At 39.5% G+C, this 18,692-nt stretch overlaps 1 protein-coding gene across 3 annotated transcripts; it reads right to left on the bottom strand.

Annotated features, from left to right (window-relative positions):
- Positions 1–1,855: 1,855 nt before the first annotated feature.
- Positions 1,856–18,108, bottom strand: LOC103715968 (peptidyl-prolyl cis-trans isomerase, chloroplastic). 3 transcript variants are annotated; one of them, XM_039125628.1, is made up of 7 exons: positions 17,749–18,108; positions 15,884–16,171; positions 7,599–7,798; positions 6,134–6,369; positions 5,737–5,879; positions 2,910–2,981; positions 1,856–2,431 (listed from the first exon to the last, which is right to left on the bottom strand). In XM_039125628.1, exons 1-7 carry the CDS (start codon positions 17,935–17,937, stop codon positions 2,204–2,206), a joined length of 1,356 nt encoding a protein of 451 aa, XP_038981556.1. In that variant the 5' UTR covers positions 17,938–18,108; the 3' UTR covers positions 1,856–2,203. The 3 variants fall into 3 exon arrangements, with proteins under 3 accessions (XP_038981556.1, XP_038981555.1, XP_038981557.1); XM_039125627.1 differs by having other exon boundaries at positions 15,884–16,174; positions 17,749–18,107; XM_039125629.1 differs by having other exon boundaries at positions 15,884–16,174; positions 17,727–17,841.
- Positions 18,109–18,692: the final 584 nt, after the last annotated feature.

Genomic DNA, 18,692 nt, shown 5'->3' with positions numbered 1-18,692 from the left:
CGCTCGAATAATATCACCTCCTGCCACTTCCAAGTCTAATTGGAGAACCCTCAAAAAATTCGGATGGCTCCCTTCTAATCTCAAAAAAAATAAATTTGGAATCTCTAATCATTTCTGATCTTCTTCGTTGGTTTCATCAGTTTGTAATTGAAAAGTATATATATATATATATATATATATATATATATATATATAAAATATCAAACCATGCAGAGCCATTGTATTGTATAATTGCATCAGGGCTATGTCAAAGAATGCCTGAACTTATGGCGGGCTGGACTTGGGCCCGGCCCATTATTAGCCTATCGCACGAGTACCGTACCACTGAACCATGCGCACAACCTAACCCACGGGCTCTCCAAATCCCGGCAAACCTCACGGATTTTGAATGTTAGATCCCGCCACAAATGAAGCTAAGCGCCAACCACCGACCAGCCTGCCCTCACAAGGGAGTGAGACCTAAATTATCAGCATCTAGGCCGTCACATTAAAAGCGAGATTTTTAGGTGCATAGAATATAGTGAATTTTACGAGATTATGCACCATTACAACAGGTAACCAGCCCCCCCACTTGAACCTAATACAGAGGTTCAACAGGAAGAATTGGCAGAAGCAGACAAATGAAAGACTTTTTTGAACAACCAACTAAAATTGGCTCTTAGGGTCTGTTTCTTTTCATGAAAATTACTCAGAAAACTTGTTTTCCCTAGAAAATCTTTTTTTTATTTATTTGATAAAAAAAGGAACAAATTTAGAAAATCTATATCTAATTTTCTGAAATTTTTTCAAATTTCCTTTTCCATTTTTTCTTGTCCATGGATTTCGTTGAGACCAACCAAACCCTTAATAAAAAAATGAAAATTTGTGCAATGCTGCAGCAGAAAGTCTTTTGCCAAAAAAAAAACAAAAGAAAAATAAAAAGAAAACCCATGAATGTTTATTTACTGTATTACTATCTCAAACAGTTTAGCTGCTTGTACTAAGACAAGACATTATTTTTACTTGAATACATCGGTTCTTTTATTCTTAGTTGAGATGGACATATTACCTTTTATTTTGAACTTATATGTGAAATGCAGACACGTTGGACCTCCTTTTGCCTTGCCTTCACGGGATCAATGGTGTCTCTTGGGCGAGCGGTCTTCCATTTCTTTTGCTTTATGTTGTTTACTTGATGCTGATGTAGCTGGCTATGCTCATGCTAGGATAGTGTGAGCAGCCGATTCACAAATATATATATATATATATATATATATATATATATATATATATATATATATATATATATATATATATATATATATATATATATATATATATATATATATATATATATTGCTTGCTCCTGTCTCATGGATTTATCACCAAATAGCAGCAGGGAAGTTGACAGAGTACAAGGGCCCTCACGCGCGTTACCCATGGGTTAAACTGCTGGACCCCTGCCGAATCAACATCAGAATTTTCTCTCTTTGGCTTACTGGGTCTGTTTCCATTCAGAAAGTCTAGAACCAGGCCTGTTTCAATTTACAAGTGGGCATGTTTTCCAACATCTGCCCTGTATTGGATATCTCATTTTGCAAACAGTCATTGGTGTTTTGCTCTACATGCACAAATCATCCAGTTTTATGCATATGCACAAAGATCACATACATGTTCAAGCCTTGAACAGTGCCAAGGACTTCATTTCATAAACTCGAGCATACCGCTGCAGGCCATTATAAAGATATGAACTAATAAAAACAACCACTAAAACCACAATTGTTTAGGGCTGTCGATGCATGCCATTTTCTGGAAAAACAAGCAAATAATGTCATCTTTCGGCCATAATGTAAACCATGTGACTAATAATAAGGAATAGATTAGGCTGATTTATGGCTTAATTAATATTTCCTCATACTGTCATACAGCTTACCTCACGTGGCTAAAAAGATACAACAACCTAGTATAAAATTCTGGTTCAACCTGCTTAGATTCTGGTAGTTTCAATCGATCTCATAAACAGACAATACAAGCAAATGTGCAGATAGTATTGCTTACATACTGGATTCAACAAATTTCTAAGATTTGAATTAACTGCTGTGCAAGTCATGTTTTTAAATATTCAAAAGAATTTGAGGCTCCGGTGCATGTCCACCGTAAGAATGCTCCAAAGCCCACATAGATGCTGAGAGAACCAAACTGAAAAATGTACCGTCGAGTAAGTCTAACCCACAATCTTGTAACTTGGGTTTACAAGGTTATCGAGGCCCGAGACAACTTGGATTGATTCAATGACATCTCCCACCTTGAGATCTGCTAAATAATCCTCATTCTCAGTAACATATCCAAACACAGCATACCGCCCATCCAATATATTAGCATTACTAGGAGTCAGTTCACTTTCTTTTAACAGCCAAAAGACCTGGCTGGAAGCAGAATTGTCGTCAAATTCCTGTTTCAAGTACAGCAATGCAGACATGGTGTCAGGACTGACAAATATAAGACTTTACTATTGAAAAGGGGATCCAAGGTCCGCCGTACCGGTACCGGTCGGCGTACCGGTGGCCGGCCGGACCGGTATGGTACCGGTCCGGTCCGGTACGTACCGGCTGGTACCGGTCCCGTACCGGCCGGTACGCGGTGGTTTCAAAAACCACAGCGCGCGGCACTGTGGTTCTAAAAAAAAAAAAAAAAAATCGTACCGGTGCGAACCGGCCACCGGTACGAGGCCGGTACCGGCCGGTACGGGCTCCGAACCGGCCGGTACGGGCTCGAACCGGCCGGTACGCACCCGTACCGGCCGGTTCGGATAAAAAACCGAAAAATACCGGTTTTTTATCCGTTCCGGTACCGGTCCACGGCCGGACCAGTACGTACCGGCCCGTACCGGCCGGTACGGCATTCCATGAGGGGATCTTTGCATGACTTACATCTCTAGCCATTGCCATTGTTCCAAATGCGTTAAATGGAAGTCGGGTTTGAGCCTTATATCGACCAAGTTCCTGATAATCAAAATGAAATAATGAAGAATCAGGACATGCGCCGCTGAGTTAAATACGGATGAGAAAAGCCACACATCACCGATCATGCTGAAAGAGTAATTTTTGAAATCCGTTATGAGTTTACCAGACAAGAGTTTTTGAATGCGTACAATGAGTGGGATAAAGATGATCTGAATTTTACGTTTAACCTCTATATAGATGTTCAGACTCTCCAAACCTACCTTACAATACATGCCAGGCACCAATAACCAGCAAGTTATGAAGTACAGCAGTTCTGAGAATTGATTGATGTTGTTAATGTGAAAAGGCAGAAAAAAACATTTTAACAGTAATCCAGCAGAAAGATGCCAAAAGTATTCCAGATTCAAGTGTTATGCAAAATGTGCTCAGTGTGGTACCATGAGGTGATTGGCAGTGCAAAATAAATTGACTTCCCAGAGGCGGTCATCATATACTACGATTCAGCATGTGTGATGTCAACATGAACAACTCAAGAGCAAGGACACTTGATGGCTGACCACAATCCCATTTATCAATGAGATAGATGGAGTGAGATCTTTTTTCATCCATTGATGAAATGGACGCCTGTTATTATCACTGTATTGGACTGCAATGATCCCATAACTAACATTCGGTACTTCTAGCTTTCCTGCCATGAAGCTCTATTTAGCTTTGTGTGCATGTGCATTAACTAACATTTGGCACCATTTGTCCTGTGAAGAAGCATTTTTGATTTGGGCGTGTTTGGTACTAGCTTTCCGGCCATGAAGATTTCTTTAATTGCATGTGCATGATCATGCATACATGTGTGTGCATGCTTGCAAGTTTGATCATGCATGCATGGATGCAAGTGTATGCACATGCATGCATGCCCATGGTTGTTGTGCTCAGCCTTGGAGCATGAGACAATCGGTAAAAATAACTTGAGATCCTAGGGGTGGTCATCATGGACTAGTATTCAGAATCTGGGATGCCAACATGAGCACTTGAACAGGAAGGAATACTTGATGGCTAATCACAAACCCATTCAATGAGATAGCTGAAGTGAGATCCTTTTCATCAATTGATGAAAAGGAATGCCTACTATTATTGTTTCTACTTTGGCATGTGTAATGCAGGTCGCAGATCTGAGCGAACCAAGAGCTTGATGGTCTGCTGGAACCCTATCAACTAATGGTTGGTACTAGATTTCCTGCCACAGTTTTTTTTAAAAAAAATGTATGAGAGTGTATGCTCTTCCTCATTCCCTCGATGGATGTGTGTGTATGTTCTCATTATTGGTTGAAATGCTCTTCCTCATTCTCTCGATGGATGTGTGTGTATGCTCTCATTATTGGTTGAAATGCTCTTCCTAGTTCTCTTGAAAGATGTGTGTATGCTCTCTAGCTTTTTATGCTCTCATTATTGTTTGAAACGTTCTTCCCAGTTCTCTTGACTGATGTGTGTCTATGCTCGTCATTGGTTGAATTGCTTTTCTTATTTCTCTCGACTAATGACTTGGAACCCATTTAACAAGGTTTTAAATCTCAGTCTTGGACCTAATATTGGTCAGTACTGTTCTGACACTGGGAATGGATTGGTCATTGGCATCCCATTGATTCATTAGGACACTTTTTTCTGCTTTTATTTGTTCCTTACCACGGTCTGCCGTACCGGTACCGGTGGCGGCCCGGACCGGTACATACCAGTCCCGTACTGGTACGGTAGTCGTACCGGCTGGTTTTCCAATGAAAAACTTCCGGTACTGGATCCCAACCCGGACCGGTTCGTACCGGCCCATACCAGCCGGTACGGGCCGGTACGACAAACCCTGTTCCTTACTATTGTTTACCGTTTCTAATGATTGTTTAGTTTTTAGAATGGGTTTATCATAATTTGAGATTAGACGAGGCTTTTGAGCTCATGATTGGATTTATGGTGCGGAAATCAATACCAGTACCAATTTGGTATTAGGTTTATGGTGCCCATGATCGAACTCTCACCTTCTTCCTCTTTTTCTTTCTTTTCTAGTTATTTGTGTCATATCTCTAGAGGATGTACTGACATAGGACCTCTCCTTGAGGATTAAGTCCAAACCCTCAAAAACATCCCCTAATTCTAAATCATGACATAAATAAATATCAAATAAGTCTTTAAACAACCATTAAAAACAATAAACAAGAGAGAAACATTAGAAATAAAGAAAAAATATCATCCTAGCAAATTACCAAGAAGCAAGCCCATCCTAAGTGTTGGGAGTTGGGACAATGGGTACCGGTCATCCTGGTAACTGTCCTAGTTTGTCCTACACAGTACAAAGTAGAGCAACCCAGTTTTCATCCCAAGACAATATCTCACAATTCTGATTTGGGGTAACCGCAACAGACAGAGACTTCAATCCTGGACATCAACCAATATTTGGATTATATTTCCTACCAAGAAACTCTATTTAGCTTAATCAGTGATATGATCCTCCTCTTGTTTCTCTCCATAGTGCAGGTAATTAGTCTCTTAACAGATGCATTCTATAAGAAAGAGAGTGTATTTGTTAGCCACGGGCCTTGAGACCTCAAGCAAAGGCGTCCAATCAAGGTTGGGAACCTCACATTTTATGCAGTAAAGTTTAGCTAATTTTTTCATTTATCCAGGCATTCGAAAGATGCCATCACTAATAAGATGCTAGCACTTAAGGCTTCAAAGTGTTAAACAATAATATAACCAGGTTATTAAAGATGAAGTATCAAAATTACTTCATAAAGCAAGTAAAGCAACTTACTTCCAACGTTGCACCATAGACAGGTGTTTTGTCACCAGCAACCATGATTTCTAAAGGTATTGATCGGATTTTTTCTGTACTTGGATCAATAAAACCTTCAGCAGGTCCCTCAGGATCTCCAGTTTGAACAACAAAGCCATCAGCTGCATAAGAACCACATCAAATTTTGATTATTGCATGCTTGAAAGAAATAAGACAAGTATGCAGCCATCATGAATTAAAAATACAGAACAGGAACATGAAAATGAGACACATACAAACATAGCTGAAGTTTCTTAATATACAAAGCTGATGATAAATGTCATCTCGCACATATCCACTAATTTTATATAGTTGGATATTATCGTTGATGAATCAGATACAAGGGCTCATTTTCAATAATGAGACAAGGATCTACCTCTTTGGATTTCCATTCCATCATAGAAGTGCCTTTCCACTAGATCTAAAAAGTTCCCAGCTGTCACGGGGGCATTGTACCCATCAAGAACTATGCGAAATACACAGTCCTGTATATTAGGATTGTCCTTAACTTTAACCTTCATATCGACAGTTGCCCTTCCCTTTAAAAGAGGCAAACTGCTGTATTCCTCTGGCACTTCATACGGGAAACCATCCACCATATCCTCTTCAACACTGCAGAAATCCAATGTCGCAGGAAGATCTCAGCTGCAGTCAATGACAAGGGTATATATGAGAACTGTGCCTTTTAAGAAGGCTTATGCCCATGTTCTCGTGTCAGATATTTCTCACCCAGATAACCAAGGAAAGTTAAACATCACATGACGTCTTATAAGCAAGTAGAATACAGTTCAATGCTTTTAGCGACTACCAAACAGAAAAATGGTAATAAGAATATCACATGAATTTTCAGTACAAAAAATAGCAATTATATTTATAAGGAAAAGTGTCATGCAGGAAAGAAAACACTAAGTTAACAGATTTAAGAGGAATGAGAAGGCAAAAAGAAATGCCTAGACTGTCCAGCCTTCAAAAGCCACAACACCGTATGGAATTGTGAACAACATGAGCCTTAAGTTCATGCATATTTTGAAAACATGACATTATTCATGGTATAAAGTGAATTATCTCCATGCTTACTGTTTTAAATAATAAAAAAACATAACATCAGGTCCTGCAGCTGTTGTAAAAAAACATTAAAGCACAATCATGACTTGTTAACTTAGTAGATGGGATTTTCTTCCTTAGGTGCCGCACCCATTTCATAATCTCATTCTCACACCTGCTTCCTGGGTGCTTCCTTTTATTTTTTTTGAAGCTCAGCTTCCCACTCTGGCATCCAAAAACTCTCCAGCACCGACTCACAAGTCTACTAACTAAGCTAGGAAGCAATTTAAGCAAAAGTGACATTCTTTTTTTAATTTCTCATGTCATGGTTATTTAGAATTGGCACCCTGGCTTTAATTTAGTAACTCAAAACTGCAAATAATGAAGTTCATTTGTGGCCTATAGCCCAAATTTATAGTTGATACTAGTATCTTAAATCATCCGCTATTCCAGGAGAAACTTACATGTAAGTTATTTGCAAATAATGTACTATTACTAGTACTATATACTTCACTACTACCTTTTGTTTAAAGTCTGTAAATTTCTCTTAAGTGACACTAGAGCCAAAGCTTGCTCTTCTAATTCACAGAACACAGGTCCAAAGTTAGGCATCTTGCTCCCTATCTATCAATGTTGACTAGGTAACAAAATGCAGTAAACATGAAATGGAAAAATATAAGAAAACTGTAAAACATCAACATGCAAGATCAGGAGATAAGGTTAGTTTTGCTGATATGCATATGAAATAATTGTCATATAATTCAACATAAACATTTTACATAATAGAAATATCTTACTCTCCAACATATTGTAGAAGCTCCTTTTGTTTTGGTGCAATTGCATCTCTATCCCGTTCCTCTATAATACGTTGGAGCTCTTCCATTCCAGCGGCCAGCTTGTCAACCAGCACTTGTCCATGTTCTTTTTTTGATTCAGCCACACTTGACAGAATCAAAGTTCTCCCCTGACTGAGAGCACGAGATGCCTGCCTTACATTCTACAGTTCAAAGCAGGAAAATATCTTATTTATTTAATTTTCTTTTTTATGTAATTGCATAATGTATTGACCAAAAGAATCTAGTTTAACAGGGAATCACCTGGCTAAAGTATGCATAACTATTTTTAAAGTTTTGAAATAATGAATAATAGGTGGCAGATAATAAAGCCATGGTACAACCTATAATCGATTACTACATGTGTAGATTGATTTCATAATAATCAATTATGGTGCGATTGATTAGACACTTCAGCAAATATTCATCATCCCAAAAGATTATCATAGGGGTATGTAAACACAAAACAGAACATGATAGATATCTTATTACTGAAGCCTAATCAATGAAATATAACTTGTGCAACAAACTGAAAATAACCACAACAGAACAATAAAAAAAAATACTGCCAGTAAACTTGAGTTTCAAGGATGTGATAGATGGCAACGATGGTAATGATGATGGGTGGAGATAATGATTAATGGATGACGAACCTTCAGGCCGCGCTCCACCAAGATATCGAGATGAAGGATGATGGGGTCAAGAAGGTGGCTCCAAGAAGAAATAGGTCAAGAAGTAGGATGAAAGTGGAAGGAAAAGAGTCTCTCAGGGCTTTGTCCATGGTGGCACTCACCTTTCTAGAATTTTTTTTCTGATGTTGCCTTCCCTTTTAATAGACTTCTCACCTACTCAAACGAGATTGAAAACTACCATTCTGTAAGCGATGTCAGGGCCCGCAGTAGAGAGGGAAGCAGTGACTGTAAGCTAAAAGTGTCCAACTTGCTTCAGTACCCTTGCAAATCTCAGTTCCTCTCCAACAACCTCTTCCACTTCCTCCCCTGTCCCATTCTTTGTCTGAAACAGGTTGCCCATGGATAGTTTCGACAAAAAAAAAGAAAAGAAACATGGTTTAGAAAGCTCATGGAGGCGTATCCGTATTTGGCGGAGTAGGCGAACGTACTCGTGAAGGAAATGCGCGGCACACAAAGGAGGTTGAGTGCGCTACCATTCCTTTCAAATGGAGGAATGAAGTAGCAAAAGCCTGCTAGTACATCTGTGAATTCACTAGAAGCTTAAACCCACAGGCGAATGAATCGAGGGGTAGCACTTGTACGGGAGGGGGGTGTATCCAATTTTTTTTCGTCCATTGGTTCCCAGTTCTTCAGCGCGGAGTAGAGCAGTTTGGTAGCTCGCAAGGCTCATAACCTTGAGGTCACGGGTTCAAATCCGTGTGAGCCGGGCTGTGAATATTTATACGTCGGGGTACCAAGTCCGAACGATTGTCGACCACCAGATCCGCTGGTCCGCTATATTCACCCCAGCCCACAAGCACAAATCTTCGGCGCGGAATATAATCAAAAAAGGCTCCTTTAGCGAGTTTATAAATAGGTGTTTTTCCAATCCCGAATTACTTCTGCCTATTGGAGTTATTGCGGGGAAGAGTAACCGGGTCGGGTTACTAGTCCATGAACGGTAACGGTCAGGTTACTATTTCGTGAACAGTAACAGGTCGGGTTACTGTTCATGTGAATAGTATTTTTTTTCTTTTTTTTCTCTTTGCTGTTTTTTGCAGATTTCTGCGTATTTCTGCAGATTTATATTGGATCCTTTTTTTCTCTTCTAAGTTCCTTCCCCCTTTCTTCCATACATTCAACAATTCTCTTTCCAAGACTATCATTCATCCTCCTTCGTTCCTAAAAATGAGTGATGACCGTGGGCATTGAAAAAAGGCTAAGGCTTAAGCAATTAAGTGTGGTGGTTTGGAGTTGGGTTAGGTTTTCTATCACACCTAGGTAGACCCTTTTTGTTTGGCAGTACTAGTACATGACTCGACTGAAAATCCAAGCCTAAACATGGCTTTGGATGAAAAATACAGAAACAACAAAAAATATAAACTAAGTATAAGATAGAGTCCTGAGACTACATTAGTTCCCCCCAAATGGAAAGAACTCGACTCCTGACGAGTAGGTCTCCTGTATGCACTGCGACAAACCAGGTCTCTAGCGCCTCGACTCGTCCTCACTGATCCATGAACTGTCTGACATAGGTCTCCCTTGCCAATGCACAAGGAATCTACGGTACTGCCCACGCCTAGTGTCTATTACTCGCACATCAAGAATATCCTCAATACCCTCATTGAAACTGGACTCTGAGTTGGTGCTGGGTAGATCTGGAACTGCAACTGCCTCTGGTGGATCTCCTTGAAACTAATACAGGTCAACAATGTTGAAAATTGCAGAAGTCTAGACGTTGTCTGGAAGCTTCAATAGGCATTCTTCCCCAGCTTTCGACGTATATGGAATGGACCATACTTTCGCGGGCTGAGTTTGCTGTAACTGCCCAATGAAAATCTCTCTCTCTTGAAATAGGCCATCACCAAATCACCCTCTGCAAAGTGAACCTCCCTGCGATGACAGTCAACATCATCCTTATACATAGCACTGGAGTCGAGCAAACGCTGATGAACTTTCCGTTGGATATGACGGACCTACTCAATATTGTCATTTGCTTCGGCACTTATCCGACCATGATAGAGAATGGAAGCACGATCAAGTATGTGTGGAATAGAAAAATCATAGATGATTTTAAATGGAGACTTACCAGTAGTACGATTTATAGAACTATTGTATGCAAATTCAGCCTATGCTAAAACCAAATCTCACTGAGTAGGACGCTCACTAACCAAACATCTAAGCATGTTACCGAGTGTACGGTTCACTACCTCTGTCTGACCATCTGTTTGGGGGGTGATAAGCACTGCTGAAGTTTAGTTTTGTTCCTAATTTGCTCTAAAGAGTTTTCCAAAAATAACTAGTGAATTTTGTGTCCCTATCAGATGTGAATGACCTTGGGATACCATACAATCTAACAATTTCTTTAAAAAAAAATGTGCCATATGAGATGCATCAGATGTTTTCCTGCATGGAATGAAATGTGCTATTTTTGAAAACCAGTCCACCATAACAAAAATCGAATCAACCTTCCTAGCAGTCATGGGTAGTCCTACAATGAGGTCCATGGTGACATCCTCCCAAGAGCCACTAGCGATAGACAACAGGGTGTACAATCCTGTATTCTCTTTTGGTTCAGCCTTGATAAGCCAGTCATCAAAGAGGAGTTGGTTGGGCTTTTAGTCCCTTGTCCCGGGGTAGCAAAAAAGTGCGCTATAGTATCGCGGTAGCAGCCCTGTTTCAATAGTCGTTTTTCTAGGTACTTCCAACTTGGGTTACGCCTGTCTTCCTGAAGCGCGTGACAATTTGGTGTTGGAAAGGAAACAAGGCTCTTTGAGTAGGTTCTTTGCCTTTTTCTTTCATAAATTTTTTTGTGTTATTCCCATACAATTCCTTTTGTGGATAAAGTGTGATATTCATTTTATCTTTCACAAAGAAATATGTATTCTTTTCTCCATCATGCTGAGACTTCCTATCGTACTGCCAAGGCTTATCTAACAATATGTGGCACACCTCCATAGGCATAACGTCACACCATACCTGATCTTGGTATCGTTTTTCAATGAAAAACTCTACTAGACACCTGTGGGTGACCGGAACCTCAACTCTCTCCTTAAACCAAGATACCTTATATGGTTTATGAATCTTTTGTGTAGGTATCTTTAGTTTATCAACCATGTATTGAGACACGAAGTTTTCAGTACTGCCACTATCAATCAAGATAGAACATCTATATCCCCCCGCAGTACCTATAGTCAAGAAAATACTTCGCCTCAACCAATTATCCTAGACAAATTGCTTAGGCGCGACCATGACACGGTGAGTCACCATGAGTGGGCCCACCTCATCACCTGTAATGTGGACATCGTCGTTCTCCGACCCATCCTGTTGTTCAGACTTACCCTCATTTGCCTCTAGATTGGACTCATCTGAATCGTCCTTGCTCAATCAGATGTGACTGAGACTGGAATTTTCTCAGGGGGCATTTAAAGAATTTATGTCCGGGTTGTCGGCACTTATAGCAAATGATAGTGGAATCAGGTGCCGGTGCCAGTATGCCTTTGCCCTTGTCCCATAAGTCCTTGTTAAAATTGGGCTTTAAGGTAGTTGTGGTCTTGGTAGAGTTATGAAAACTTACTTTCTTGTCGAACTGACTCTTTCCTTGGGTAATAGAGTTTCTGTTTGAGTCCCACTTTCGACCACTAGTTCGCCCTTGTTGTGTTTCCACTTTCAGTGCACGGCGATGGGCATCATCAATACTCAAGACATCGAACATCACCACTAGGTCCAGAATATCCCGTCTTAAGCCATTGATAAATCTACTAGTAACATGAATGGGGTCCTCACTAAGATCGTTTTTTGCTTGGAGCTTATAGAACTTCTCGGTGTACTCATCCACGATTTTAGTCCCTTGTCGAAGGTTTTAGAATTTCAAGTAGAGATTTTGGCGATAATCCAATGGGACAAATCTCTTCCTTAACTTCTCCTTTATCTTACTCCAGGTACGAATATTATCCTTACCTTGTTGAACTCTTCATTCTTGGAGTTGCTTCCACCAAACCAGAGCGTGTCCCTTTAATTTGAGGGTCACAAATTTGACCTCTTTATCCTCAGGGATTTCATTCCAATCAAAATATTGGTCGGTTTTGTTGACCCAATCAAGAAAAGCATCTAGTTGGAAACGCCCCTTAAAATCCCCAATATCAATCTTAATGCCATCATCCCAACGTCTGGCACGAGGGGGTTCTCTATGTGGTGGTCTCTCTCTATTTCTACGTGGTGGTCGGTCATCTAATTTATTTTCTATCTCATCTGATTTACTACTCTCAACTACCCTCTGATGGATCTTTGTCTACCTTGAGGTCTGACTCTACGTCTTGGTTTATCCTGATAGTTTTTCTCTCTCCTAGGTCTCACTATCTCAGGTATGTTCAATTCTAGTCTAGTCATGAAGCTGGAGAGGTGTTCTACCTGTCGTTGGATCTGCTCTAAGGTCTGTTGTTGGATTTTAAATGCATCTTGCCAATTATCAAACATGATTGTAGGCTAAGATTCGACCCAAAACTGTTTCGGAGGTGCTTCCAATGTTATGGAGGTGACACAAAATTTTTTCAGAATTTTTTTTCGGATTTTTTTCATTTTTTAATTCCGAAAATGAATATTTTAATACAGAAATTAATATTTTAATGCAGAAATATTTTTTTATTTTTTAAATGTGGAAAATGAATGCAGAATTTTTTGTAAGTGCAGAAACTAATTTTTCTGCATTTTTAACTCCAAAAATTAAAATTTTTGTAGTTTTAAATGCAGAAAATATAATTTACTGTTTTGTTAATTCAGAAAATATATTTCTCTATTTGGAAGTGCAGAAATTTAATTCTCAAAATTTAAAGTGTAGAAAAAATGAACGTTATGATGCAAACACAATAATAAATATTTCTAGATATGCAGGATCTATTTGCTCTGATACTACTTTGGTGCAACCTATAATCGATTACTACAGGTGTAGATTGATTTCATAATAATCAATTATGGTACGATTGACTAGACACTTTAGCAAATACCCATTATCTCAAAAGATCATCATAGAGGTATGTGAACGCAAAACAGAATATGATAGATATCTTATTATTAAAACTTAATCAATGAAATATAACTAGTGCAGCAAACTGAAAATAACCACAACAGAACAATAAAAAAAATACTGCCAGTAAACTCGAATTTCAAGGATGTGATAGATGGCAACGAGGGTAATGATGATGGGTGGAAATAATGATTGATGGACGAAAAAACGAGGGATGGGCAAAAGATGGTGATAGAACTAGTCGGATAATTACCTCTGCGAGTTTGGTCCCTCCAATCCAATAAGAACTTTCAGACCGCGCTCCACCAAGATATCGAGATGAAGGGTCATGGAGTCAAGAAAGTGGCTCCAAGAAGAAATAGGTCAAGAAGCAGGATGAAAGTGGAAGAAAAAAGGTCTCTCAGGGCTTTGCCCATGGTGACACTCACCTTTCTAGGATTTCTTCTCTTTTTTTTTTGGATGTTGTCCTCCCTTTTTATAGGCCGAGTTACTGTTCTGTGAATGGTAACCAGGTCGGGTTACTGTTCCGTGAACAGCAACGGTCGGGTTACTGTTCATGTGAACAGTATTTTTTTCTTTTCTTTTTTTTATATTGTTTTCTGCAGATTTCTGCATATTTTTGCAGATTTATTTTGTATTTTTTTTTCTCTTCTAACTTCCTTCCCCCCTTCTTCCAGACATTCAACAATTTTATTTCCAAGACTATCATACATTCTCCTCCATTCCTATAGATGAGTGATGACCGTGGGCATTGAAGAAAGGCTAAGGCTCAAGCAATTAAGTGTAGTAGTTTGGAGTTGGGTTAGGCTTTCTATCACACCTAGGTGGACCCCTTTTGCTTGGCAGTACTAGTACATGACTCGACTGAAAATCCAAGCCTAAACATGGCTTTGGATGAAAAACACAGAAATAACAAAAAACATAAACTAAGTATAAGATGGAGTCCTGAGACTACATCAAGCCAGAATCAGTAAATTGTTATAGTTGAGTTGTAATCATCCAAGAGATGAACCAATAGGGCAAGAATATCATCATCTGATAAAAAAGCAGCAAGACATTATCTAGCTCATCAACATTATGAGAGGTAGAGTCAAACAAGTAAGCTATTCATGATAATCCTGTGTTCAGCATAAAACTCAGATAAGTAACAGACTGCCTCATCAGTAAACAAGGAAAGTTTGATATTGGCCAGCTCACTTATGTTGAGCTTGATTAAATAAGTATATCACATAGTATGTCAATGTTATTTCAGTTATTATTTGTAAATTTATAAATAAGATTTTTATATATGTCTGCCCTGACTCTTTTTATGTACAGAAGAATGCAATAAGCCATCAGATTAAGATCTCACAACTGAAATGTATTCAAATTATATATTTTAAAGCCCTGGCTCAGGAAGGATGGGGTTATTTTTTTTTCCTATGAGTTACAGTAGAATTTGGTTGAGCTGCACTTAAGCTCAGCCTGTTTATGATACAAAATGATCTTGAGCATGATTTGATTTGCCTAAAATTTCACTCACTTACAGCCATAGGGTTAGGTCAAGGATGCCTCATCATTGCATGCAAGGCAACATGCCTTTAAACCACATTATGCACTAGAATTCAACTAGTTTAGATAGTGGTACTGGAAATGTAGCATAAATGGGTTCCTTTTCCAGATACACGATTAATTTAATAAGTGATAGAAAATCATCATCTTAGGTTATAGAATATCACCAACCACTCCAATCTCATTGTATTTGTTCAAAATTCCTCCAGCTGTTGTCTATCACATTAATGTTGCTAGGTGTTTTCCAGTTAGAAAAATAATATGCCAGCATGCTATAATTACAATGGCATAATGGGGCATCCATACTCAGGGCATGTTTCACTTTGCTTTTGCTATTTAAAGAATGCTTTTCATGAAGCACCTCCACAGAAGTATTTTAAAGAGAATGGCTCCTCTTGTTTGGTGTTTGCTAGCACAAAGATGGAAGTAGTTTTCAGTCTATTTGGTTTCAACTGGGTTGTATGTAACTAACATGGACTTAAGTCCAACTTTGTTGAGATTTTGGTTTGGATTAAGGACTTTGAGATGACTAACATAATCAAGTTTCGGGTTTGGGTGCACATTGAGTTGGTTAAATTTAAGTTTGTCTAATCCATTTGCATCTCCACCATTCCTGCTCTTAGGTGAGGCAAATCCAATTATATTTATGAAAACATAATGTGATTGATACAAGCATGAAATGAAAACTAGTTTCTCTAGCATCTCGCAGAAGAAGCTATTTGACCTCTGCTTGTGTGAGAAGCACTTTTTATTAAGCATTATGAAAATCAGCTTCTTTCAAACTAATTGCTTTTTATTTTTAAGTTGAAGAATGGTGAAAGTGCTTTTTGTAAAGCAAAGCCAAAGATGAGCACAATGTACTCATTTAAGAACATCATTTTACATGACATACTGTAACATGTATAATTCAGTAATTATAAAACAAAAATCACTTGAGTGATTGCAGAAATTGTAAGGAATAGCAAATAAGATCTCAGAATGAGACTTTTGTTAGTTATGCTTACTCTCTGAACTAAATCCAATGCTCTAACCCCGGAGATTTTGAGACTGTCTGTGATATCCTCAAGAGGCTTTTGAACCTCCCGAATGGCTTTGTTATTGATTGGCAATGCATACCTCAACAAGGCACCAGGATCCTTAATAGGTGGTCCAGAAATTAGCACTGACAGATCAGGCAGCACAGGGCCTAAAGGGGATGCATGTGCAGGCCAGTCCAATGTAGGAACACCAGTGACCAATCCAATTGCCAATGCTATGGAAATTGCACATTCCTTTAGGTGAAATGAGTTCTTCTTCTGCCCAAGAATTCAAAAGATATACAAACTGCTCTCAGCATTTACCAAAAGAAACTGTTTGTGGTTTTAATAAGAGAACACATTAAAGTGACTGCCACAGAGAATGATATTGAATTGGCAGAATTAATTCTATTCTCCCCAGTAAGAAAAGAAAGAAATTCAACCTATATCTCATGAAAGAATCCATGTCAAGCACCAAGAAGGCAAGCTGATCTAATGGTACAAAAATATAAATGAAAGTGGTTCAAAAATCGGAGCATAGTTCAAGGAACGATTTTGATAAGAATTTTACTATGGAGATGGAAAGTTAATTTTTGTAATATAGAATAAAACTGTCCAATCTAACCAACAAACTCTGGAACATGGTATGCTGTACCGGTCAGTACAGATCGGTATCGAGCGTACCGTAACCGTACCGATGGATACCGGTATTGGTACGCCAATGTCGGTACGCCTGGCGTACCGTATACCGTACCGTACTGACACTCGGTACGCCTATACTAGTGCGGCACCGGTACGGAGTTCGATACCGGTACGGCGAACCTTGCTCTGAAAGAAATGAATGAAAACAACTGATTATTCATCTGACCCACGAAGAACTTCTCTCTCTCAAACACTTTCATCTTCTTCAAAGGAAATATGGCCATATTGATTTCTAGTTCATAGTAAGCATATCAGGTAGGCAGGAGATCTATCTTATGAAACCAAAAAAAAAAAGCAGGAGAAATATCTCAAGTCTCAGCATTCTTACCAAAGCGAGAACTATTTTACTAGAAAAAACAAGTTAACTTTACAAAGAAAAATAAATCAAAATTGTGCAACTAATTCAACCATCTACGGTGCAAAAAGAGAGGATTTTCATCAAACCCATCAAGAATTAGTCTCTCTCTTTAGAAAATTCAATTTCTTGGTCAAGAAAAGCACTATGCATTGCTGCAAAGGCCATACCAAACACAACGAAGAAAATCTAATATAGTGGAGAAGAAAATCATGAGAAGTGATCCAAGAATCTCAACCTTCTTACCGAATGGAACTATTCAAAAGGTGATTTTCACAGAACATATGATATGATTATAAAAAAATAATCCCATTTCCTCCTATGAGGAAACAAATAGCATTAATTATCCAACATACGAGAAATTTGTCTTTATTTTAATATTACACTGCCTACTTGAAGAAAGCATCTCTTTGTGACTCAAGAATCTTTACAATGTGGAAATTATGATGTAACAGAAATTAAGAGAGAGAGAGAGAGAGAGAGAGAGAGAGAGAGGAGAAATTTGCTCTAAAATCCTCAGCAATCTTACTCGAAGGAACTCTTTTAGTCAGAATTTTGACAATGACACAGGAAAGAAGTCTTCTCCAGTGAATAGTTCATAAATAGTAGCTGATTCGACTATGGTAACAAAAAAGCGAATATTAATCGAATTGCTCATCCAATTCATTCAGATTATGCCAACTTCCCGATCGTATACATCTCTACATTGCTCATATTTCCATTTAAAACTCTAGTTGCATATAAATAAGTGGAAAATAATCTAAAAACGCCTACGTTGGAAGAGAACTGGACCAACCGGAACATCTCCCCATCCGGAATCGAGTGTGCGAAACCTCGATGAAGAAGAAGAGCAGCAGAACCCTAGGCGGCGGAACCAGAGGGGTCTCCGGTGGCCATCGAAGCAGCTCCGCCTGGCCGAGACGGAGGATCTCGGGGCGGCAGCGGAGAAGCGGCACTGGGACTGGGAGGATAGGAGGGCCGCCATGGGAGCTAGGGTTTCGAGGGGAGAGGGATTGGAGAAGGTAGGGTTTTGGAGTTAGCGCAAAGGAAAGAGGATCAAATAGCGATGAGAAGGGATAGTGGAAATCGGAGAGCCGCTAGACGTCCCCACGGTGCGGATAAGGCTGTCCGGAAGACGAAAGGTTTTGCTCGTCCCAGCCTCCCGAGGGTTCGGGTTGTATCTTTCGCGCGAAAGAGTGATTTCTCTTCTCTCAACCGTTGGATCGTACAATAACCGCTTCGGGATCTATGCAGCAGAAAACAGAGAAATTGGAGTGCTTTGAGAGTTGTGCAAGGATCCATCCAACGGTTGACATTCTTCCGTGCGAAAGATGCAACCCGAACTCCGTCCCAAATCTGGTTGCTTAAGCTTCGCCGTATTTGGAAGTTTGGAGAATCGTATTGCGACTGGGCCGGCCGCTGGGGCACATCAGATGCCCCGGCACGTGTGACAGGGAAAGACTACCCCTGTTCCGATTTCTTCCTCCAATTCCATCGGAGGGAGGAGTCTAAGGTGATCGGATCTTTCCTTGTTTGAGCCAATCTTCTTCTATAAAAGAGTTTTTTTCCGTCTCTTTTGGTATCACCCAGGGGAGTTCTTCCATTAGAAGCTTAGATCTCTAAGTATTTTATAGAAGGAACTTGAGGTTTTCGTCGTCGATCCGACCGAGAAGCTCGTCGGAGGCAAAATGAGCTACCTCTCCTTCTTTTTCCAGTCTTTGGGCCACTGTTCCGCCTTGA

Source organism: Phoenix dactylifera, chromosome 4 (assembly GCF_009389715.1).
Source record: "Phoenix dactylifera cultivar Barhee BC4 chromosome 4, palm_55x_up_171113_PBpolish2nd_filt_p, whole genome shotgun sequence".
Taxonomy (NCBI): domain Eukaryota; kingdom Viridiplantae; phylum Streptophyta; class Magnoliopsida; order Arecales; family Arecaceae; genus Phoenix; species Phoenix dactylifera.
The sequence above is the reverse complement of the archived record's forward strand: the minus strand, read 5'-3'. Positions and strand labels throughout refer to the sequence as shown.

Excerpts from the sequence above, each read along its gene's own strand:
- LOC103715968 (XM_039125627.1), bottom strand. The coding sequence starts at position 17,937 with ATGGCGGCCCTCCTATCCTCCCAGTCCCAGTGCCGCTTCTCCGCTGCC. Across the intron at positions 5,880-6,133 it reads TGGAATGGAAATCCAAAGAG|CTGATGGCTTTGTTGTTCAA; the intron begins GTAGATCCTTGT and ends GTTCTTATGCAG. Across the intron at positions 2,432-2,909 it reads CAATGGCAATGGCTAGAGAT|GAATTTGACGACAATTCTGC; the intron begins GTAAGTCATGCA and ends TACTTGAAACAG.